Genomic DNA, 25874 nt, shown 5'->3' with positions numbered 1-25874 from the left:
TAGAAAAATGGATTTTTTTCCTCTCCTGCAGCTTGTTAAACTCTTTCCTTTTGTGTTGTGTTCCTCCTTTCAAATACCATCTGTGCAGGCTGTCTAAATCACCTCCATCCTCTCCTAGCAACCTTTTGCCTTCATACTAACCCCTCAATCTATTCAATGTAATTTGCAGAGAAATTTGCAGCTGATGAGGTGCCAGCTGGGCATAGTTTTAAGATAGCTTTCTGAAAGAACCAGGCTCCAGTTCAGTGCCAGTCTGTGGCCTTTTGTCAGTCACTCTACACTGGAGGCCGTCCAGGAGTCCAAATCTGTTCTTAAAAAGAGAAAGGCCTGGGGACTGGTGACCTAACAGTGGTATTAGGAGAGCAAGCCAAGGTTCTGAGAAAAAAGTAGTTAGGGAAGGCCTGTTTTATTCTTCTGAACTAAAGAGACTACTGAAATAGATAAGAGAAAGATAAAGCTAGAAAATACACTTCAGAACAGAATATAAGTTGCAAAAAATAAACAAGTAACTGTCTTAAAAACAGAACACTAGCAATCTACAAGCCTGGTGGCAGTGACAGTGTGCCACAAGTGACTCGTCTCTGCTGCTAGGATACAGGTGGCTCCAGGCAGCTGGCCAGAACACTCAGCCTACTCTACACACCACCATACTGTGCCTCATATCACTTATTTCGTCTAGACCGAGGAGGAAGTTTACCTTACCCGTGTTTCAGACGGTATGCGTATCCATGTTACATTCATATAGCTGTGTAGAAGATTAAGTTTTGCCTCAAGAGACAGAATCAAACTAAGGAATAAAACAGAAAGGAACAAGCAGTCAAAATCACCCCGAGAGAAAAAGCATAACCGGAAGAGACAACACTGCCCAGCACAACTTGATCAGTGACCATCAGCTGGAGACCCACCCACCTCTACTCCCACGTAACCAGAAAACGTGAACAAAGCTCTTTCTGGTAGCAGCTCTCTCAGCACTTAGATCAGGTACGGCCCAAGATATTTTAGTGCTTAATACTAAAGTTACAGGAAGGTCTTACTTGGCCAGTCTGGTGTTGTCATTGTCATCTTTTCCCCACTCCCAGTCTTTCCCAGGATCGACCGCAAAGTGCAAAGGCAGTAGCTTGTGTTCAGAGTCAGTCAGGGGGATCACCGCTGAAGTAGAGAAAAAACAAGGATCAGGGCAGGGGGTGTGGAACAGAGACAGAAGATTTAGCTGTGAAAAGCAGTTAAAAAAAATATGGGTAAAGAAAAAGGCCAGAAGTTGGATGTGCTGCAGTACTGGCTCAACCGTATTTTGATGTTTGTGTGATAAAGGAAGGGAGGAACAGAGTAACACACTGACTGCTGCTGGCAGTAGTCACCAGAGGCAGAGAAGAGACATCAGGGATAAAAACACTACCATTTTGTATTGCATGGTAAATATTTCCTGGAGACAGAACAACTGAAAGCAATAAATGTTGAAGTATTCCTCTGCATCTCTCACACAGATGCACACATTTGTTAAATATTTTTCATTTTCAGGTTAGTACTGCTTTGTTTTCCACTGACAAAGAAATAAAAATATATTGATAACAGCATTATGTGACAAAACAAACAGTTGTTACATGGATTCTGGACTCAAACTGTGAATTAGCATAATTGAGGAGCAAAGATCAAGATATATATGAGCTAAGAGGTCAGTTCAAGACCCGTCTTGAGCGTAAGGGAAAGAGCTTTACTGCTGTAATAACCCAGCATCATTGTCTATCTGTTTTGGTTATTCTGTTCTTGCCCCTCCCTGCCAGAGCTCCCTGCCTTCTGACATATCTTAATGACTCTGCTTTATGCTCAGCATGCAGAGATCGTGCTTTGATCTCATGAAGTGTCTATCATTCATCACCACAAATAAACTAAGAGAAAAGTACTGTCAGTTTTAATTAAAACCAGCAATTTGCTTCCATTTCATTAGAAAACAACCAGAAAGCTGTTAAGGGACTGGGCAGGATCCGCAGCACGGTGCAGGTCTCTGCTGTTTCCCTGACAGCCAATCAAGGAATTTAGTTCTCTGTGCCGCAGCCCTTAAGGACTCTACTTATGTAGCTATTCCAGCAAAGCCAAGGAGCAAATATACAGAGAAATCATCCAGCGACATGGCAGTGAATTACTGCAAGTTTATGGCATTTATTGGTTACATGTTTACAGTACTTCTTGCAGTTCAGAAAATATGTTATCAAACAAAGGCACAGCATTTTTGCCTAAATATTACTCTTTACTTAGCAGATTGCAGGAAATATAAACTGCATTTTTATTAACATTGTTAAGTTGGTATTAGATTCAGATAGCTTGACAACTGCAGAAAATATGCTTATTTTTCATCTGTAGGCCTGGTAATAGTCAAAACTCTGAATTTCGTGGTAATGTTGCCCCCTACTGCTTATAGTAGGTAATTCCTGAAACATTTTCCCCATACTAACAGGAAATACAGTACAGAACAGCTGGCGATTAACTGCAGCTGCTGATTGCCTATAAAATATCACTGTTGCCTGCAGAAATACTCTTCAGGTTAGAGTATAAACACTGTGCCTGGCTATAAGAGATGCTTCTTTTAAGAAGTCAAAGCTCTAAGCTCTCAGTCTTCTGACAGTTCAAAATCTGCCCACGTACTGTGGTGCCTTTGCCATCCTATTCTGATCCTCACAATTGCGGCTCTCCCTTCCACCATACCAACAGCGCCAGCATCTCTGTGTTGGCAAGATACAAGAGCATCCATGTGCCAACCTATTTCCTGTCACAGCATCTGAAGAACCAGCACAATGCTGTTTGCTGTCAGCAGTCTCTAACAGCAACCAGTTTTGCAGCTGAACGCCAAAGCATTCTCTTTGTGCCAGATTTAACGCCAAGTGTTCTTTGCTGCTCCACAGAATTTAAGCTTGGGTATTCAAGACTCTGCAGTAAAACATGTAAGACCAGACCATACAAAATAATATTTATTTTGATTCAACAACCCTTGTAATTAACCGCAGTGGAGTTGCACATAAAGCCAACATTTAATGTTACTGATGCTATACTGGATATTTGGTAGCTTCTTCTCTCCTAGCACCAATCCTTTATGACTGCAAGTGTAGGAAAAACCCACAAAAAGTTTATAAACGGGAGAATATTTAACACTACTGCTAGCACGTGTGGGAGAAATCAAACATGGGACCTTGTTATCAAACCCAAGGCCATGTCATATGTCATTAATAGGAAGAGATGGCTTGTAATATCACGTATACCACTAAATGCACTGAGCAGTACCCTTCACTATCTTTTGTCAATGGCATCACTTAGAAGATGCCACAGTAGCAAAAGGCTTTGGTGAGTAGCAGTTTCCCTATCTGAAGAGTCATTCCGGAGATAGTAGAGTTCCATGTGTTCAATTCAATCATTTACACACGCAGGCTCACGTAAGTAATCTGTGATAATGAAGTATCAAATTAAGGTAGAAAGACGTGCCTGAAATAAATGAGCTTCCTGTCAGTCTACTGATATTATCATAGAATTACAGCATGGTTTGGGTTGGAAGGGTCCTTAAAGATCATCTAATTTCTCTCCTCCGCAGGGACACCTCCCACCAGATCAGGCTGCCCAAAGCCCAACTCAACCTGGCCCTGAACAGCCTGCAGGGATGGGGCATCCATAGCTTCTGTGGGCAGTGGTTAGAGACAAAGAAATGTCCTGTGCCTACTCTAGAAATTGTCTTGTTTCACCATCAACAGGACAAAAAGAAAAAAAAAAGGACAAAAAAAAAAGATAAACATCAAAGACATGGAGGCATGCTCTACAGAAAGACAACTCTACAGTTTCTAAAAGACATGTGCAGAACCTGGTAACTTAATGGCATGGTGACATTCCTGTCCTGGCTGCAGCATATCAGCAGCAACCACCAGAAGTGAGACAGTATCCTTAGAAGGCTATCCACAATTCCCTCCTTCCATCACTTACACCTTATTTTTGCATTAAATTGTAAGAATTTGCTTTGCAGACTTTAACATCACACAGGGTGTTTCATATCATTCATCAGTGTACTGTTCAGAAAATGATTCTTATGTGGCGAGTTTTTTCATAAGGGTTCTTCTGCAGATTGAGCTGGAAGGCTGCTGCACTGCCCCAGTGTCCAATGCAAAGGCTGGAGCTGTTGCCCAGCACCTACTTGCAGATCCCTGGAAATGCTATGTGCTACTGAAGGTGGAGCAAGTTGACCGGATTCATTTTCTCATTGGAAAAGTGACTTCTAGATCAACTTTTTTTTTTCTTTTTTCCATTTTTGTGTTATGATTCAGCCTCCACCAACACGAAGTCTGCCACATGCAACAACTTGCAGTGTTGCCCGTATCATACAATCTCATAAAAAAAACTCAGTTCCTTCCAAGAAGAATGACTTAACTGGATGTCAGATTCCTTCATGAAAATGATTACAATAAAATCTGTCCTTCAACAGTTTTTCCCCTGTTTCATCATCTTAATGAACAGATTTCTCTCTGTTGACAACTGCACAGCTGCAGCACGCTCACTGTCCCACAACCATGGGAAATATCTAAATACATCCAAAATCAGATGGAATGCATGTAGGGTTAGGGAACTGAATGCAAGATATTCAGTTCCCTCTAAGCCACTTTATAGGGAGAAGGATTAAATGAAATTCACTCAGGAGATCTCAAAAACCACATATTCCGCATTTACAAGTACACGTATTCATAAGGGATTGAAAACACCTCTGCAGTTATCAGCAAAAAAATGTGGAGGACTCATTACCTAACTTCAAGCTCCTCTTCACTGAATTCTTCTAAAGCTGCGCCCGCCACGTCTTTAGCAAAAACACTTTTCCTCTCGCCACCAAAGGAGCGAAGACAGACATGAGTTCATCTGAGTTCCACTTGTCCTAATAAGCTTACTATTAGCTTTAAATTTCACAAAAGTGGAACTGGAAGCTTAAGTGGACAAGATTTATTCACAGCAGGCCGGAGTTAGCTTGATTTGAGACTGGAAAGCCACACACGTACCCCTCTTTCTGTGCTAGAGGTGGCAGCACAGCAATCTGTAGACAACAGCTGGATGAATTCATTTTATACCCATACTTACATAAATTTAAATGAGCTTTGTAGCTTAATGCATTTTTTTTAAATGTGGAGTTTTGGCAAGAATGAATAGTTATTTAAAACTATCATTAAAATATACCACTTTTCATATGAAAGACTGGAAAAACAAAATGCTTTATGGAAGTGTATGCTATCTTAAAGCAACAATTTGTATTACTGCTCAAGAATCTTAGACTTCCATTACATTAATTATGCTCCAACACTACAGAAGACACGCAAGTAAACAGCACTGTCCCATTTGCACATACTGCCAAATGGTGATGAACGGTTACGCTATTTGTTCTCAGAAGAATGTGGCAGTAATGAAATCAGGAGCCTGACTGCTTACAGTCTACCTACTTACGAGTCTGCGTTCCTTCAAACAAGTAAATCCATCTAGCTGGCTTTCAACCAGTCACAAACTGTACAACTACTGGCTTTGCATTTCACAACATACCAGTAGCATAAACTGTTATAGTACATTTGGAGAATGTCCTAACGCCAAAATCTCATGACAATCTAAATGGCTGATTGTATAAATATTAGATCTAGGAGCAACTAAATAATAATTTCACAAAATTTATAAATATTTCCTTTGAATTTATTATGCTTTTCCCATGATTTTATTAAAATTGCCTGTGTTAATGCTGCTGGGAGTTGTTTTTGTTTCTGTTTTTAGGTTTGAGGTGTGTTTCTCCCATCTTTATTTTATCAACTGTAAATACTTCTAAACTCTATCAGTGCTTGGTACTGTTCTATATGCACATGAGATACCTGGGGAAGAACAGAAAGGGAAAAGAAGTAACTGGGTGGGCATGTCTCCCCTTAATCTAATACATATTCAGTGAAGCTTCCACAGAGGCAATTATGCTAATCACCGAAGTATTGCTGACTACTGGAGTGTTCACCTCGGAGAATTAGCAAAAACTGTCTAGCAGATCTGTATAAAACCAGTGCAGCAGGACTAAATGAGATACAAGAGGAATTTCAGAAAGGACAATTCTTAGCAAAGCAGCATTGATGAAGCAACAGTCTAATCTGTAATACTTTTGGAAGCTTTTTGACTCAAGTCTAAATTTTTTAAGTAAAGCTTTTCGTTATTTGAGAATTTTGCATGTGTGATATACATATATATATGTTTGTGTACCTATATTTGGTATATGAATATCTATTTATCTGTGTGTACATGGGTGCATCTTTGTCAGCATCAACTCCCAGTAAAAGGCAAGGGGTCTGATTCAGTATGGCTACTTGATTTGTGAAATAACTTCAAAGGTTACTTTCAGTATGACAATCCCTAATTTGATCCAAAACTACTCCAAAAAACAAATGAGATTGATATAATCCATCTGTAACATATGAGGCATTTTACTTGCCTTAGATCAAAGCTTTAGCTGTCCTAAACTGTATGTTTTCTGGATACTTAATCTGGGTCAACTCTAACAAAAAAAGCAATGTTTAGAATATCAAGCATAAAGAATGTTAATGTAATATTTAATAATATTTATTTATAGAGTAACTATTATTAGGCTAGTAATTTATGTTTAGCTTTCCTCAGGCATAGCTAGTTAGAAGAATCTTATGGCTAATAAAGATCATTGCAGTATACAAACTTGATAAAAATAATTTAATGCATATTTGAAAAACACAGAAAGCATATGTGCAAGGATGTCCCTGGAAGAATAAGTCCATGTGTTTATGTACAACAACAACAGGTTAGGTAGATACAGGTAATTTTACCTTAGTCTAACTAGCCTGCATACCAACAATAATAAAAAGCAATTAGATCACAAATGTAATCCTTGAGAGCATAAATATGCAGTAATCAAAGTAACTATTGTGTGACCATAATGCTCTACAAACCCTAGTAGATATGTTTTTTTCTCTTTTATTTATTTCGTTGTTGCTTTTTTTATTTTATTTTGCTCTTACACCAGCTCTTCACTGACAACACCTAACAGCAATACTCAGTGACCAACACTCTGACTAGGAAAGCAATTAACACAGCCAAAATTTAATTGCAGTCTTGCAGACGACAGCACTAGCAATAATCCAGCTATGTAGGACATAGGTCTAGTGTAGATGGGGAACAATCAAATATTAACATACTCTAAATAATTTAAGATTTACAGTTGGCATTTCTATCATTTAGCTGCAGCTATTTGCAAAATAAGTCAGATTTGCAGTATGAAGATATCAACTTTTATAGTTAGACACATATCCTGGTAACCAATGACAGGATGCAAGAGAACGACACAGAGCTGAGCAAGCGGAGGTTCAAGCTGGACATTTAGAATGGCTTCTTTACCATGAGGTGGTCAAACACTAGTACAGACTTACCACAGAGGTGGGTGATGCCCTGTGCCTGTCAGCATTCAAGAGGCACTTGGATAAGGCCTTCAATGATACGCTTTAACTTTTGGTTAGTCCTGAAGAGGTCAGGAAGTTGGGAGATCTTTGAATATCCCTTCCAGGTGAACTATTCTATTATGTTCTGTTACACAGTGAGAGGTGAATTCTCTGTAAGATACTTTCTACTCTAATGAGGGACAGAACCTGGAGAAAAAAGTGTTTCAAACAGCAGTCTGGCACATGAGAACTCTCAGCACATCAGGCCCTGTGTACCAGCTAGTTATCTACACTGGATTTGGATGTTGGGAAATAAGAGAAGGGTAGGACGACCAAGTGCTGTGTTACTTCTTACAGATTTCTATTAGGCAAACAGGTCTTCAAATTACATGGAGGTAGTTACAGCTACCTCCTAGGCTACTCGTGCAGGAATTAATCCACTCCTGACATTCTTGTCAGTTCCAATCCTGTATCCAAGAAGCTCAAACTTGACACACAAATATCTGCTCGGACTTCATTGTCACTATTACAAAGTTAAACAGAAGCTAGCAAGGTATAAAAACATTATCTCTAAATGTTTTTAAATGGAAAAAAAGTGCATTTAATGTGCTGGAAGGGGTTTTTCATTACCTGATTCACACTTAGCCTTCTAAATACTTTACAAACCCTAATTAACACAGTCCTTCAAGGACTCAGAAGCACAGCAGAAAACTATGATTACAGCTATTTATATATGTAAAAAGACAGTGATAATGCAAAGATTAGAACTGAATAGTTCTTGGCTCATGGTTTTGTGATTAGCCAACTAAGGTTTAGACTGTAAGAAACAAAATTTAGTGGATATTGCTTCATTTCTGATAGACACATATGCTTGCAGGTCTATGAAAGTACATTGTGCATTGTGTTCAACAAATATTCTTGAGTTCTGTGTTTATAGCATACCTTGCTCTCTCTGTTGATCTTTTTGTTCCATGGAAACAAGAGCAGAGAAATGTGCCTGATCATAGGCTAGAACCAGAGGTGAGCAATGGCACCTGTTAGGTAGAACTTCAAGTGGCAAATAAATTCCTCCAAATGGTATAGGTGCAAATGCTGCAAAGAAAAATAAGATTAATAATGTTTTTTCTTTTAACTATGTGAAAAGACAGTTATGTTGGTTTTATTGTATGTAACAGTTGTGCTATGTCATTTTCAGAGCGCCAGGAGAAGAGCTTTGAAGTGGAGCAATCAGTGTGGGAAACAGTCACAACAGTAGGTAAAATTTCATTATAAAAACATAGAGAAATACACTAAGGGCAATAATGAAGACATTCCACTTTTACATATACTTTCCTTAGTCTGTTTACTAGAAAACATGTTAAATTATTTTAACAAAATCTTGATGACTGTTATGTGTTTAATGCATCTGTAAGGACAAAGCTCCAAAAGTAATGCCTCTTATTTTATTATGTTGGCCCACGATGTCAGAGGTGGTTGTCGGTGGGATGGCAGCAGAGGGGCAGTCTGACAAAATGACATCTGGCACGGAAGTGCAGATGAAGCAGAGGTGTGGAATTTGAATTCCTCCATGCGGAAAAATCACACCTACTGACATTCATTGGCGCTGAACGTTTCCGAAGACCAAACACAGTGGATTTGAGCACAGTGAGGCAGTGGGTGGTGCATTTCAGCAGTGGTAATAGGGATGTGAAAGAAAAGCCATGTTTCAGATGGCCATGCATGACTGTCACACCATGAAACAAAGAGCCTCTCAATCAGCTCATCAACGCCAATCAGTGGATTATGACCAGGGAACTGTGTATGGGGCTTAATATTGGCTTTAATATTGGAAATGATGATGGTAATGTTGGAATATCACAACATTTCTGTCAGGTGGGTCCCGTGAATGCTCACTTAGGAACAGAACAAGTACCATATGCAGGTTTGTCAGGACCTGTTAAACCAATATTAAGCTGAAAGTGACATTCTCCTTGATCTCATAATTACCAGTGACAGGACATGGCATGACCACTGTAAGCTGGAGTCAAAACTGCAGCCCATTTCCCATTGAAGAAAAGTTCAAGACACAACCCTCAGTGGGAAAAGTGATATGCACTCCCTTTTGGGATATGAAAGAGTGATTCTTCTGCACTTCCTGGAACATGGACAATCAATCAATTCTGACTGCTACAATGCGACGCTGACTAAATTGAAGGCTCTAACTTCCAGAGTCAGGCCAGAGAAAATGACAACCTTTCTCTTGTGACACAGTAACACCAGGCCTTGTACCAGTTTGAAGACCTTAGAGTACATTTTCAGCCTTGGCTGCTACCACACCCACCATACAGTCTGGATTTGGCACCTTCCAACTTCCATCTGCTCAGGCTGATGAAAGATGGGCTGCACGGGCAACATTTTGTAAGCAATGACACCATCACAGCAGCTGTGAAACAGTGAGTCTCCTCCACTGGTGCAGATTTTTGAGTGCAGCATGCAGGCTCATGTTCATCGCGGGAGAAAATGCATAGCTAATGGTGGTGACTACATTGGAAAACAGTGATTTGTAGCTGAGAATTTGCTCTATCAAATAGTGTTATTGTGCTCTTTGTATCTGTTGCAGCTTCCATGAAAATAAATAGAAGGCATTAGTTTTGGAGCGACCTACCTAAATGGGTGCATCAATTTCCATTGAAGAACTCTTACCTTCTCCACCAGAGTCTCGTAACATTGTGTCTGCTACTACAACAATAGGTCGTCTTAAAATGTGGGCCAAGACAAAAACGTGGAACTCTTCCAAGCTCTCATACACTGGATCTTCTGAATTATCAACTCTGGAAGACATAGCATTGAAACTTTAGAAAACCAACGAAGTGCAGCAGCTATTTTCTCTTCCTTGCCACTCATATTCCTCCTTTTCTGAAACACATGTTCCAATTATTGAAATGAAATAGAAGAAATAGAAAAGTATACTTTTGGAAATAGAGTAATAGCTACAGAAAGTATTTTTACTTGCAGACTCCACACGGAATTATCAGTTACCAATATTCATTACTGAGATATTGTCTGGTAGCCCAGCTGGAATTAAAAAGGTAAATCTCAGGCAAACTCCTGGTGTACAACTGCTTCCCATCATAAAAACAGTCATTTCACGTGACAACACGGGCAGCAATTCTGCAATGGAAAGCGAAGTGCTTTTCTAGTTCCTCTAACCATAACAAAGATGAGTTTCCTTGGCAATGTAAGAAACACCAATGTCAGCCTGAGTAGGTGGAATTTAACTCATTTAACTGAAGTTGAGAAAACTTTTTTCCTCTGACAACCACCAAAACATTTTTAAGTTGGAAAAGAGTAACCTATGTAAATAACTGGAGACTCATTTTGCTATAAGCTTTCCCAGTGAGATAAATTTCACCTTCCTTTAGACATCTGAAATCAAAATTCTAAGCATTTCATCTTGAATATATCTATAAATTATTTAAATAGATAGCAGATCTGGAAATAAGATCATCCCTCCCACTTAAACATTTGCCTGAGGATGAGATGAAAATTTTCCTGCATGGCAGGGCAACTGAACATGACAGTCAAACAGTAAAACAGCACTACAGAGAAGTTTTTTCTGTAAGCTGGCCTTCTAACAGGATCGATCTAACTACCATTCCCTTAATCTAGTTGGAGTAGATAGAGTAGACAGGTCATATTTCATTTGTAGATTAAAATAGATGGCTTATTCAGGAGTATTCCATGGGTCTAAATAGGATTAACACCCAACCAGCTTCACAATGAGCAAGTAATTTAAAATGAGGACAAAAGTGTGCTATTCTTGAAAGGAATTTTAAAAAACTGACATAAAATCTAACTGGAAGCCAATTAGGGCACTTGAAGAGTTTTTTTTGCCTTCGTTGTTTTTTCCTTTCAGATTTTTGATACCACTATGTTTATCAGACATCATGGGAAAAAATCTATTAAATTCATTTCCTTTACAGAGCAAAAATACGGAAATGCCTTTTAACATCTATTTCTTCCAGATAAGGGTATTAACTGTTAACATGTCACAGCTGACAATATGCTGTTCTGCATACAAAACAGTCCTAAATTTCAAAGGTGGACAAAATGAATAATTACCTACTAAAACAATTTGACAAATACAAATACACACAATATGGTGCCATTTAAAAAGAAAGAAAAAAAAATTGAGCTATCCATGATGCTTTGGGCAGTTTCTGTTCTATTCATCATCAGATGTCTGAAAGGCATAAGCAATGAAAGAGAAAAGTGACATAATTACTACATACAGAACATAGAGCAAGATTTGTAATATTTTCATGACAGTACTAGAAATTACAAAGCAAACCAGTACCTGTGAAATTCATCTACGGTCTAAACATCTATTCTCAACAGTATTATGTGTCAGAAATACAAATTCAACCACTCAGTTGTGTTAAACCGCCAAATACACAGAATCATAAAGGTTGGAAAAGACCTCAGTCATCAAGACCAAACATCAACCCATCACCACCATGCCCAATAAACATGTCCATAAGTGTCATATCTACACGATGTGGCACTTAAGTCATGACCGCTCTACCACTGGGATGGCAGCATGAGTTGGTGCCCTTGGGCACTGCACCTGAACAAAAGAAGAGCCAACCAAGTTGAAGGAACATCTACGTCAATGAGGAGAAAAACTTAATTACTCACTGGATCTCACCAATACAAGGTTTTCTGAGGCCAACTACTACGATGTATTTGAGGAACATCATCCCTCAAATAAGACAAGTTAATAAACTCTGAAACACATCACACGTGAAAAACAATCACCTTCTTCACACTGAACCTAACAGGAAGAATTCTATATCACCAGCTATGCAGGGGGAAGAGATGAAGTCTTCTCTCACAAGGAAGTTTTAATGTCTGCAGTAAATCTGTTTCAGACTGAATTTAATCCTACATATAGGGAGGCAAAATCTTACAATACAATTTATGGACTAAAATCCTTAAATTCCTGAAGATAAGGTTTTTGTTATCTTACTCATCTTAACAGTCTTAGTTTCCCAACCTATAAAAACTTGAAAAAGACTTTTTCTTCCATATATAGTTAAATGCAATTGCTAAGTTTGTTTTAAATGTCCTTTTGTTGAAAAGCCTGCAAAACTTATGACAGCAACAAGAGGGTAACAATGTTGAAGCGTGTGTGCTAATGATTGCTTGCTTGGGGTATGTCACTGATCAGTAAATGCAGTCAGATAATTTTCTCCCCCAAAAAAGCAACACAAAAAAAGAAATTTTTCCTCAGCTTGTATCATTATGGTTTGGATCAGACCCACAATACTGCATTAACCAAAGGAGATTTAGAATCATATTTCAAGTTCTACTTTTTATTTCTTACTCTTTAAAATCTCAACACTTTTTTTTTCTCAGGGAAAAACAAGCCAGATAAAGCATTTAGTAGTCATAAGAAACATTAGCTAATACAAAAGATGCACTATTTGCAATACTAAACCTTTTTCTATTTGCATCAGGTGATTGTTCTATATACTGATATAGTTAGCAAGGAACAGCACTCCTAAAACAGAGAAAGAGATCAAATAATAATAGTTTTTAAGCATTATTTTAAGCATTTATTAAAAAATGACCTAAACTAAATCCTCTGCAAGATGAGGGTCTTTGATGGACACCGTAGTTTGGATTTTTTGCTGCAATATTCTGAATACCTAACCAAGTCTGAAAACCCAAATTACAGGTAGTTGAGAGATACTTCCTGTTTAAATGCTCTAGTGTTACTGCCTTAAATAAAACTCTAATGACACACGGGAAGATTACAGAAACCTTCCCTCTCTTCTTATGCATTTAAAATCACCTGACTTGTTTGAAAAAAAGATGCCAACGCCATATAGGACAGCTAGCTAGAAGATGAGAGTTATTTCTAAATATGAATATAATCCACTTTCAAAATACGTATGTTTCAAAACACATATTGCTTCATGTAAATGAAACAATTACGATAATCTGACTTTTTTTTTTTTAACGTTTACAGAAGGATGTGCAAATCCACTTCAAAGCAAGACTCTGCTTCATAGCTCATCTGTAGTTTATTTGCTTGAAGGATTTTACGTATTGGAAACAAGAACCTAGGACCAAGGTTTTTCAGTGTTCTCTTCATCTATTTCTCCAACTTTCAAGCCTCAGAAAGAATGTATTCTCAGAAAAGAAATCCGTGGAGGTTTAGTGGCAGTTGCTGATCACCTTTACATGTACTTCACTCTCAGAAATTTATTAAAATCTGCAGGTGAATGAGGCAGCATAATTCCTATGCTTGTCACTGAATTCTTTTGAAGCAGATACAACTTCTGATGTTTTAGCTAATCCTGACACCAAAGGAGAATGCTTCATCTATAATTCAAAGACTAATCTGCAAGCTTTCTTAATATAGTACCTAAAGCAGAGAATGTAAATCCATCTCAAAAATACTGTTTTGACGTTCCTTTTCCTTCACAGCGTCTCTGTTATTTTGAACACTGGATGCATTACATGATTCTTTTAAAGGAAAAATGAACTGTTACATATTTATCCTTACTTCTTTCCAATTAGCAAAAAGAGAAATGTGAACCATGGAAAAAACAGTTTAAATTTGTTCTCTATACAACAGTGTGTGGTAGTGCCTTTCGAACTATCTGAGAAATAAAGGTAAAGTCTGCCAAATGAAACATTTCCTGGATATACTGGGATATACTGAAACTATAAACTACATAAAATTTGCAGAATTAAAGACAGAACAAGGCGTGGGAAAACTAGTGGTAAATGGTCAAATTTAAGAGAAATGTGAATTGAACTGCACTAGAAGACTAAAGCATATAAACAGGAAAATAGCTACAAACATGGAAAACAAACTGAGGAGTAAAATGAAATTATTTTTTTTTAAATTTAAGATAGAAGAAAATGTAAACAATTATGGCTGACAATTTGATTACCATCTTCCTCCTCCATTAGAATTCCCTATCCCTGGTATCACAAGTTTAAAAGGAAAATACAGTATTATTTCAAAGCCAGAGAATATTTTTTGAACATTTTATTTCTCTATTATGTTTTATGCTTTGTCAACTTACTTTTCACATACAGTTTTCTTCAGGGGAATCAGTAGCCAGAGGAAAAAAAATGCACCGAGTACACAAAACTAAATATTCTTCATTACAAAATCTAGACAGAAAAATTAAAGCTCTTGCATTAAGGCTGGTCAATAGGCTTATACCTCGGGAACAAACACACTGAAAGATATGCATACTCTACACTTACCCACCACCAGTGCCTCCATTTTTGCTGAAATGTGTGCGAGGCTCACTTGATGCCAGCTTAAGCAGTTCGTTCCACTCCCGTTCCCATTCTTCTTCTGTATACACTAAACCTGACTATGGGAGAGAATGAAACACATTTGTAGTTATGCTGGTAAAAAGAAATCTAAGCAGAGCTCTGTAGTAGTATTTGCAATTAACTTTTTTGAGCTTCTTACATGATACATTAATCGTTCAGCATTCCTATTCAAATGAAAAGATATTAATTTACTAAAAAGATCTAAAACACTAACTGTTGGAACTAACTGTGCATATTTATGCCCACAAAGCTACAAAAACATTTCATTCTGATATTCGAATTCTGAATACAAGTATCTCTTTCCTAATGCAGAATGGAAACAGAAGGAATTTGATAGCAAGTGAAACTTTCACAAACTTCAGAATTTTTTTTTTGACACTGAATTACGTTAACAAGATTGTCTTTAGACCATACAGACCTCTTTATTCTGCTGGGTCTGTTGCCATCTCCACCTTCTTTTCAGTGCTTCCCTTTCAGCTCCACTTCTCATCATAGTGTAGAGCGCCTTCCGTAAAACAAGATCCCGGTCATGAAATCCCCACATTCCTACAGCATCACAAGAAGGCACTCAGTTTTAAAGAAACAACATTAAAACAGAAATAGCAACTACTAATACAATTAATATTGTCTTGTCAGCAAAAGCAATATAGCTTATACATTATTTAAGATTCTCCTTGGCAAATAATTTGCTCACTATTTCTAATGTTTCCTCACAAAAGGGTTAACATATATAAGGTAGTGAACAGCAAAAGGGAACTCTAACAAGGTTTAAACTTGGCTTAAAGAATGACAAGGATGTGAGTTGTTTTAGTATGTGCTTACATGTAACCAACTTTGCTGCAAGCAATGGAATATTCAATGCACAGGTTACTTTCAGCTAGTTAGTTCTAGTTGCCAACAGAGCTTGCAGACACAAGAATACTAATGACAACCTCAGGCACTTTTGTGCTTCTCAGATGATGATCCTGACACCCACAGGCATCCAGTCTTACACAGCATGATGGCAAATTTCCTTTGGCTTTAATATCCAAATAAAAAGATGAGCATTCAAGATGATTGGAAGTCTAAAAATACAACCAGCCACAGGCTTTCAGGCTCCTTTTAAGATAGTTTGCATATCTTCACACAGTTGAGCAGTAACCATGATAAAAGAGCAGAGCACTCATCGAGACACATGCCCACAGACAGCCAAGTTTCAGTTATATTATCAGCTGTTTGTATTAAATATGTGCATTTAAAATTTTGCAAGTCAAAATAATCCCACAATTTTTCGTAAATAATATACAATTCCTCCAAGCAAAAAAACAGAGTTGGCAAAGACAAAAGGATCCTTGGAAACAATAAAAGCTACTTTTTTTTTTTTTTTTACTATTACTATTACTTTCAAAAAAGAGAAGTCCCTTCAAAATGATTAAAAATTCTAATGTTTTTTAAAAAGTTGCCTTTTGGAGGTCTGCTGGTACAAAATTTTAGCAATTGCAACAACAAAAAAAAACTTACTCATAACAGTTATGATATGGAGAGAACATCAAAGACTTTTCGCTTCACAGGTTTCTGTTTATTTGATATAATTTGAGAAAAGGCTTCAAAGATCTTGTATTAATGATTAATTAATTAACTGGAAATTATTTTCATAAAACTGTAGAATCATTTGAACTGGAAGGGACCTTTAAATGTCATCTAGTCCAACTCCCCTGCAGTGAACAGGGACATCCACAGTTAGATCAAGAGCTCAGAGCCCCATGCAGCCTGACCCTGAATGCCACCAGGTGCAAGGCATTCCCCGCCTCTCTGGGCACCCTGCACCAGTATGTCACTACCCGTATAGTAAAAACCTTCTTCCTCATACTCAGTCTAAATCTCCCCTCTTTTAGTTTGAAACCATTTCCCCTTGTCCTGTCACAAAAGACCCTGCTAAAGAGTCTCCCCCCCTCCTTCTTACAGCCCCCCTTTAGGCACTGTATGGCCGCTCTCAGCTCTCTCCGGAGCCTTCTCTTCTCCAGGCTGAACAGCCTCAATGCTATCTGTCCAATTTTTAATTCACTCCCAAGTCTGTTTTCCATATAGTTAAAATCCTGAAGGAATGATCAGAGCTAACAACACTGCCTTCTTGAAGATAGCAAGACAACTGTTTAACGAAAGCCAGAGGAAACCAAATGCAATTCCTCGCCCACAACGAGGACAATCCTGCCTATGTAAGGAAAATGCACGCTGCCGTTTATGATAAAAGTTTCTGATATTGCTCCAATTGTACTTGTGATATCACCTCGCAAAATTTACACCTTCACCCCTCAAGCATGCCTACAACAATCAATTCTGTAAATGAAGTTTGAAGAATATATCGCTCCACAGCCAGGCTTTTTATGAAATTCTTTGCATTCCATTTGTTTGTGAGCTTTCACTGGGAATAGATCAAAGCAGTAAATATCTTTGGCAGAAAGCTCCATGCACAGATTCCCCTTACCTAAAGAGGCAGCATGCAGGAGGCAGTTTCCATCACCCGTTGTAGCCAAGGGAAGAAGACGTTTGCAGCTTGTACACACTGTGGACCACCAGTTCAATCGTCCTGAAAAGAAAGCATCTATTAAAATGGCATAATGGTACTAAAGGAAGATGTGTACTGTGTACAGTCACACAGTGACGATGTGTAATGTTGAAGGCCATTTGAAATTGTCAGATTTAAATTAGAAAAAAAAACAATGTTACAGTGATATCTTAATGGACAGTCTGCTGACACACGCTTAGCTTCCTCAAGAAAGTAGGCTAAAAAAGAGACTTTCTTTCATTTCTCCAGCAGATTGTATTTCCAGAAAACTGCCGTCTACAAAACCACTGATATACACTGATGTTCTTGAAATGTAATGCTGAGCTGTACATGTAGAAATAAGGAAAACTGAACAACCAAGCAAATGCTTCTTTTTGGGCTGATGCACTGAGGCTACCAACCAGAATGCAAATCCAAAGTCACAAAGTAAGATGGCACATTAGTATAAAACTACGCATAACTGTCTACACACACCCAGCAGTGAGCTCTTGCCCAGTTTACTGGTTTCTTTCATTATCAGAGACATGTTTTTCCATGACATTACTGCATTTCACTTTAGTGTGAGAAAATATTTGTCATTCATACTAGAACCGAGTTACATAAACATGTATTCCAGGCTGAGAAGGAAGGAAATGAATATAGTTCTCTTGTAATTGTGACGGTTGCGACTCCAGCACCTGACATATATTTGAAAATCTGTTAAAAAATCTTGGCTAGGAAGATGTTCCTACAGTTTCAAAACACACTTTTTTTTTTTTTTTTTTAAATCAAAGCTTAATTTTCAACAGTTTGAAATCAAACATTTTCATAATTTTAGGTATTTGTTTTTTGGGGGTATGAAACCCAGGCAAAATATATAGCTGTATTATATGCTTCATAAAAATTAGTTTTCTGGTTCATACAGTTTGTTATACTGAGTTACGCTTCAGCAGAGCAATAGAAAAAACCCACTGTGTTAGAGCACTTCTTGTAGCCATTCTGCTGCCTATGCGATGTGTTTCTGAACCTGTCAGCACAGCAGTTTGGGGTACTTCTGCAGCCAAGCAGCTCTTCTGTCAGGCTACACCTTAACTGCACGCAGCCAGTGTGTGTGTAATAGAAATCAACTTGCTGCAGCACAATGTTTAGAATTCTGTAATTCCTCTCACCCATATCTCATTGAAGATTATCGCCACCTGAGCCATCCTCCCTCGCAGAACTACACTGATTGCTGCAAGAGCACTCAGTCCGCACATACCTTGTACACTGACCTCATTCCAGGCAATAACAAGCAGCAGTGGTTATATGATGCACAAAAGATCCAAATGCTTTTATGAGTGCATGATGAGCTCTAATGTCTAAGAGAAATTCAGAAGGCAATCACACAAAATAGTAACAGATACAGTGCAGCAGCAGAGAGAGAGCAAGGAATGCTGCCTTTATATGGGTCTTCTCTTTATGATCTGACAGCACTATTGAGTGAAACAGGAATTCTGGTGAGTTTCTCTACAGGTAGGAAGCAACCTGAAGATCCTTTCACACACAGATATAAGGGTAGCAAGTGCTTAAGCACGTAGAAAGAGAGTGTAAAATCCTTTTAAAGACATCCACCTCATTTGGGCACGTCAAACAAGATGTGCTACAGGCTCTTTTCAGTACTTTTGTGCTCTCAATCTATATTTTTTAAGTAGTAAGCTGCTCCTCCTTCTCTTGCCTTATCAGCTTTTTGCTTTTTCCTCTCCTATTGAAATTCATGCCCTTAAACCAGAACTCAAGCACACACCTCTCTCTTCCCTTAACAGCACCTCCAAGCTCAGCTACTGAAACTACAGTTCTCTTTTTTTTCCCCTCTCATTGTTAAAACAGATTCTGTTTGTTTGCAGGGAATGCATCTTATCCACAAATGTCTTGATGTCACTGACCAAAGTAATCAAACTGGGCCCTCTGTTGGTCAGAGACAATAAAATGTGTGATGCTAAAAGACACCTATTAATTCCGCTTCTCATTTCAGACAACATGTATACAACAGGCAGGGAGCACAGGGAAACTGAGCATTTGTGTGTTAGAGTCAACAGGTCACTTTACATGATGATACTTGACATGAAAACACAGGTATGTTTTGTTCTTATTTTTTTTTTAAATTAAGTATTTGATCTGTTTAACTAACTTCAACTGAAGAACTGTTTTCTCCAGAAAGTTTGAGAGTCATAACAGCCTGCTCTTCAGATACCAGGGGCTCTGGGGAAGAAGTAACCTTCACAAAGCAAGTGGGGGGGGGACCAGCAGCCTTCACTAAGTGAAGTGCCAGGAGCAAAACAGTTACTGATTCTTTTCTTTTATAAAATATTCTTAAAGTGGAAACAAAGTCAACTTTTCTAGTGTGAGTCAAGGTATTGCCCTGATTCAAGTAATGTGAAGAAATGAATAAATGATTGATTCTAATTGTCAGAGAGGCCTGAGAGGAATACTCAGAGGTAGGAAATTCTAAGTAGTTTTCCATGGTATAATCCTGTAAATGTGTCTGCTTTTTGCCACTTGCAGTGATTTTGGACATGCGAATGAGAGATAAGACTGCTGCTCTCTACTTCCTTACTCATCTTTTCCGCATTAAATGACTGAGCTGCTTATGAAGCAAATCCTGGACAGCTGCATTTTAGAGTCTAACGTTTTGAGGCAAACCAGCACTGACTGCTGGCTCGAGACCAGAACCCTAACCCTAAGCTTTCTATCTCCTTTTGTTCTGTATTTGTAAAGCCTGTCCATTCTCCCATCTCCTAGCATCCAAGTTACACCCATGCTGCGATCTCAGTCCTACCCTACCATTCCATACGAGATCTATTTTTTTGGACCAGTGCATCTGTCCCTGTATCCTCCACTCCCTAAAGTACATCATCCACATTCACCCTCTGATCTGTGGTCTCTCTGCAAGTTTCACTCTTCCAGGCTTAGGCTCATTTAGATATGCTACCTTCAAAACTAAGTCAACATCTCTGTGTACACTGAGCCCATATAGATGGGTTCATTTCAAAGTTCTTTAACATTATATTTCATCAGGTAAAGATAGTATTTATTTCAAATATGTTTCTCCGTATCTATCAAAATTGACTTAAAACTTTAAACTACTAATAAATATGAATTAATATCCAAATTAATTTAACTTTTTTCATGTTAGTAATGAACTATTACTTTCACAACCTTCAGTTTCTTATTACAGAAACAATAATCAATATAGAATCAATATCAATATGCATATTTTAAAAATATTCTCAAGCTGCAACAGAACTCAGAGAGGTTTCCTATGATACTTTGTAACTATTAATTGCAATGCCATTTCCTCACAAGCACTAGAAGCACCAACATGACTCCTCCATCGGTCTTCCATTCCTTCCTCCTGCATCACCTTTGAATTATTAAACAAATCTGACAGTTTTCTCTATAAAGTTTTAAGAGAGGATCAGGGCATGCATCATTCTCCAAAGCACAGTATTTCCTCCAGCATTTTTTTTCCCATGCAGGATGCCCAAATTCCAAAAATGAAGCATCATTAAAAATAGCAAAAAATGAGATTACCCAGCTGCTGCCATCTGAAGTTCATACCCACCTGCTTGCTCCAAAGCAACCATTGTTGCCTGCTCAATTAAGTCACGTTCAATGAAGCTTCTGAAATCTTCACTGTACACACTAAGGTCTGGTAGCTGGAATGTGTAGATGGGCATCTCCAAAGGAAACTGTTCATTGCTGCATTCATTTGCTACATGTGATCGAGCAAGAGAGACTATGGCTGAGCTGGCATGAGAAATGCCTCTGGAAAGCCGCTTTTCTGTAGAGAAATCAAAGAGATTAGAGCTTGTAAGACTCCATTGAAAACCACTCAACACCAACAGTCTGGTGAATGTCATTTCACTTAGGAATATATTCCGCTTCTTGTTTACTACTTTTGGGGGGGTTATTTCCCTATACTAAATGATTACTTAGTTCTCATTACAGATTCCCCATGGCAAATTATAGATGAATTTCACTCTCCTTCTTTCAAAACAGGTGAATAGTAAAGAAATGGCATGAAAGACAGCGCTTTATTTTTTAAAGTTCAAAAGTTATTCTTACATTTCTAAAGATGCATTACAAGAAACAATTACTGGCAGACTCATAATGATCTGCTTTGAACTCTTAAGTTGACTTGTGATTCAAAAGATACAGTATTCTGCAATCACTCCGTACCAAATGCCATACTGTTTTAATCTCAGAACAATCCACCTGGACACAATTTTAACATCACTGTGATGAATTTAAGACAAACTCAGTTTTTAGGCATGAGTGTTTTTTAAAATCCTGATCCAAGGATCAATCCACAGTTCAAAATGAACAATGAAATTAACAAGTCTGGTACAAAAGAATGTATTACTTTATCTAAAACGTCGGAACTAATGTCTTGTGATTTAGCTTCTCTGCTGACAAATGCCATATATGAGACAGTCAGTAATGAACTGATAAAGCCAAAAAAAGCATTAGAATGCTAAGAACAGAACAAAATATTACTACCATGTCGCTTTCTGTATATGTCCTCAGTTCTGATATCAGTGAACTGGTAAGAGTAAAACTCATTAACATTTCGCAAGCATTTAATCAATAAATCTTTCAGTTGAAACCAACATATTTTTGAACTTAGAATATGGGAAACTTACAAAAATTATGAAAAACTGTACACACCAGAACTTCAGAAATAACAAAGGGGTTAGATCTGTTAACATTGATAAAATGTTACAGAAAACAATTTTAAAGGGAATTGTAATAGTTAAATCTCTGAAAGCAGTTTCATTTTTTAAACAAAGACCAACTGCAACATTCCTCTTGTTTTTGTCCAACATAACTGAAACTGCCTACTCCAGTTTCAGAGCTTTAGTCAGTGATGGCTCTCTGATCATGGAGATCTCAGGAAGGATTTCAGTTACGCAAGGAGCATAACTCAGTTAAAGCCAGACTTGTAATCACACTACCCACTACAGACATAAAAACATCAGAGGGACATTTCAGTGTAAACTTGGTAGTATAGCAATATGGATTTTTACAGTGAGTTGGATCCTAATAAGGATGAAAGCAACAGTTTTATCAACTACAGTGTGCTACTCTTCTTCTCTTAATCTGTATCTCATGCTTTCAGGAGTCATAAAAAGCACTGCAATTCCTTTTCTACTGGTGGAAGTTACCCATTTAAAAGAGAGCTTCATCAACACTTCTGAGAACTGGTTCCATTTCCTGTCTGATAGAAGGGATGAGCTGGCAGGAAAAGGGAAGGTTTTCTCTTCTAATGATTGCACAGAAAACCCTGCTGAAATCATCGTGCTAATGCTGTTGCCTTCCTACATGAGAAGCTGTCAGAGCCGTAGATTTACCTTAGTGCTAACTACGGTTCCTTGATAAATTAATATGAAAAAGAAAAGCAATCCAACAATCCAAGCAAGAGAGTGAAAACGTGACAGAATTGCATGCAAAAAAAGTAAATTCTAATGCTCATGATGCTGTACTGGAAATCAGCAGCCTAAGGTAGCTGACTCATTTTAGTTCTAAAGGTTTCAGTTTCTATTTGGTGGGACTTGGGACTCTTCTGGGGAGCCATAAAGGATCAAAAATGTAAAGCTGAAGTTTATTCATAGATTTCACGCACCCTAATCAAATATTACAAAAAAGAATGCAAAGACTGAAATATAGATTATTTATTAAAAAACACCTTTTTTGTGTCTCATGTAGTATGAAAGTATGACAAGAAGAACTACATACAGTAGTGGTCTTTGACACCCTCCAATTCTCCTTTTATGTTCCACAGGACTGCCTAGGTATTTTCGTACGTGAATTGCTCATTAAAATAAAACAAAACTTGTAGAGCAGAGACAAAGCTTGTGACAGCTGAAAAACGTGATGCTCAGCAGCCCTGCAAAGCCCATCACAGTGACGCGGATCACAGGCTGGCGGCCAGTGACTTCAACCTCCTTGCAGACACGCAAAACTCACAAGCAGACCAGCTAGAAAGCTGCTCTACAGAAGCCCCAGAGAAGAGCTCTTACCTTGAGCGATGTCATCCTGCCGCTGCAGGCAGGGCCGCTCGGCCTTTGTCACCTGAGGGGGCTGCTCGGGCTCGGGCTGCTTGCAGTACTTGCCCTCGTTGAACACCTGCGGCAGGTTGGCAGTGTGCACCTGCCGGAGCTGCTCATAGTCACTCAAAGCTGCTGTCAAGTCCCAGTTTTTGCCTGCCAAACAAAAAAAGGACAACTGCTCAGGTCGGTCTGAGAGCAGACTGGAAACCTGGAAAACATCTTCCCGTGCATTTAAAACAAACTTAAACAGAGAAATCATTCTCACTTAGACCATCAGCCTTTGGATAAAACATTTACAACCGCTCCTTCCTGAACAAAAACGCACAGTTGATAAACACCTTGAAAGTACACAGCAAGCAGACAGGGATACAACCCTTTTTCTTCTTGTGTCTGTTCTTGTTTTGTTTTCTATTATTTATATCTACAGAACACACAGCATTCTGCATCCATCCACTGCTGTACATTTACTTGAATTCATTGCAGTGCTTCAGCATTTCCCTCTGCAGGGGGTGAAATGTCCTTACTCTGCTCTCCAGTACACCAACCACAGTCAGACACACATTCCCTCAGCTGCGTCCCATCATTTTACATTGTCCCTCTCTGGCCAAAAGAGGAGAAGAGACCTCTTAGTGCTCGATGTGAGTAATCCTCGCTTGCTCAGAGTTGAGCACGCACTTTGTCACATCACGTCTCACACTCCTTAACAACAAAACTCAGGCACCTCTTAGGCAGCCCACATTGGCTGTACTGTTACTAGATTTCATATTTTTCAGGCTGATAACATTCATGCAGCAGGACCTGAGTAACATGCTGTTTATTTAGGCTTTGGTGTTTTTTGCATCTTTGTTTTTGCACCTTTGTTTTTGCTAAAATGGCAGAGATTAGTAGCATTGCAACAGTTAACAAATTCATTTTCTTTCAATTCTTAACAACAGCCACCACACAACTAGGGGACACTCATCGTTAATCAGCAGGAATAGCAAGCATGCAATTACAAAGCCACACTCACAACCTTCACATATCCACCTACACCAATATGTTAAAAAGAACATTTGAAAGGTCACCAGCAATTCTTGATTTCATGATAAACAACATGCCAGAAAGGATGCAACCTGAGACAGAGAACTAGGAGAGCTCTAAGTAGTAAGGACCACAGCGAAGGTCAGCGTGCAACAATACACATGCAGGACTTCAGCAAAGGATATTTTAAAAAGGACAGGAAATGCAGCTTAAAGTTGAACAGGACCAAAACATGTTAAAAAAAAAAAAAAAAAAGGATGCAAAAGGGGAAGGGAGAGGTTAGAGAGGATGATGATGATGCTGAACAGGAAAGAAGCTAAGCTAAGAAGAAGAGAGGGCACAGTTTTTCAACATGACAAATATAAGATAGGAAAGTAAGTATTTTCACAAAATGACAGTAAAACCAAAATGAACACATCTTTCAGAATTTGTAACTATTCTAATAACACAGTATTTGCCCAGCCACTTTACATTCAGTGTCATTTTTTTTGGTCTCAATGAAAATAGCATGCAAATACAATACCTTTCCGAAAACAAAGATGACTGAAGAAGCAGTACAATATAAATCTGAATGCTTTTGCTTACATATTTTACTATCATTGCATGTCCATTTTACTAGTCAAGGAAAATGAATCACAATCATGCATTACTGAAGCTAATGCAAAGCTTCTGCAGAACTAAACTCCTACTGAAAATACAAAAAAAACCCTGAAAAATAATTATAATTAAAAAAACAACCAAACAACCAAAGTCTCCCTACCTACAGAACAGAAGTCTTGCTGGCAGACAAATCCTACATTTTCAATCCTATGTCATCCCAATCACTTTCACTCTTTCAAAAACCATTGTAGAGTCACTACCTTGTGACTCAAATATTCCATACTGTCGTACACAAAGGTGTTCTTAGAATAGCAGATGTGCCACAAATATGAAGTATCAGCTGTTAGGTGGAAGGAACATTATCTCCTCTTTTAGCCCATTACACCAACCTAGCATTTTACACAAGACTGCACTGTGTGCACTCGGTAACAAAACAGTTAAACAGCAAAAGAGCTTCCAGCAGGAATGCTCAATTCAGGCAGCCCTTTCCCTTACGGGGATGAAAGCTACCTGCAAGGGTGTACAGTCGGAGAAGTTTACAAAGCACCAGACAAATCCGGTATCTGACAGGGTGTATAACATATTTCTAAAAACAAAGACCAGGACTCTAACTCCATCTATGCTCTGTGCCATCTTTCAGCTTAGATTTTGAGCAGTTATGCATGGTAAAAAGTAAAACAGCATTAATCTCTACACTATTGTCTTCCTTCCAAGAAGGCAGAGAAGAGTTCTTAGCTGAAAACGTTGTCTGCGAGGCTGAGATGAGAAGCGAGGAAGTTCTACCACCAAGCGCTCCTTATAAATGAGGATATGCCTGAGACCAATCAATTTATGGCCAACTATAGCAGAATCGTA

General features: G+C 38.4%; 1 protein-coding gene and 1 long non-coding RNA gene across 11 annotated transcripts in view; one reads left to right on the top strand and one right to left on the bottom strand.

Moving 5' to 3' along the window:
* Window positions 1–25874, bottom strand: part of OTUD7A (OTU deubiquitinase 7A) — a 107549-nt gene that overhangs the window by 2651 nt on the left and 79024 nt on the right. For all 9 annotated transcript variants that reach the window (XM_021407419.1, XM_021407421.1, XM_021407418.1 and 6 more), the window contains 9 exons: window positions 23370–23552; window positions 20912–21130; window positions 17251–17352; window positions 15205–15332; window positions 14712–14824; window positions 10125–10252; window positions 8385–8534; window positions 1035–1149; window positions 703–787 (listed from right to left, as the gene is read on the bottom strand). In XM_021407419.1, coding sequence (XP_021263094.1) covers window positions 703–787; window positions 1035–1149; window positions 8385–8534; window positions 10125–10252; window positions 14712–14824; window positions 15205–15332; window positions 17251–17352; window positions 20912–21130; window positions 23370–23552 — 1223 coding nt within the window. The remainder of the gene's footprint in view (window positions 1–702; window positions 788–1034; window positions 1150–8384; window positions 8535–10124; window positions 10253–14711; window positions 14825–15204; window positions 15333–17250; window positions 17353–20911; window positions 21131–23369; window positions 23553–25874) is intronic.
* On the top strand, window positions 5–14702 carry LOC110403750. 2 transcript variants are annotated; one of them, XR_002441819.1, is made up of 3 exons: window positions 5–716; window positions 8638–8693; window positions 13456–14702. It is a non-coding gene; the product is annotated as an uncharacterized LOC110403750 (long non-coding RNA). The 2 variants fall into 2 exon arrangements; XR_002441818.1 differs by lacking the exon at window positions 5–716 and adding an exon at window positions 772–981.

Source organism: Numida meleagris, chromosome 9 (assembly GCF_002078875.1).
Source record: "Numida meleagris isolate 19003 breed g44 Domestic line chromosome 9, NumMel1.0, whole genome shotgun sequence".
Lineage (NCBI taxonomy): Eukaryota > Metazoa > Chordata > Aves > Galliformes > Numididae > Numida > Numida meleagris.
This window is presented reverse-complemented; position numbering and strand designations above follow the sequence as displayed.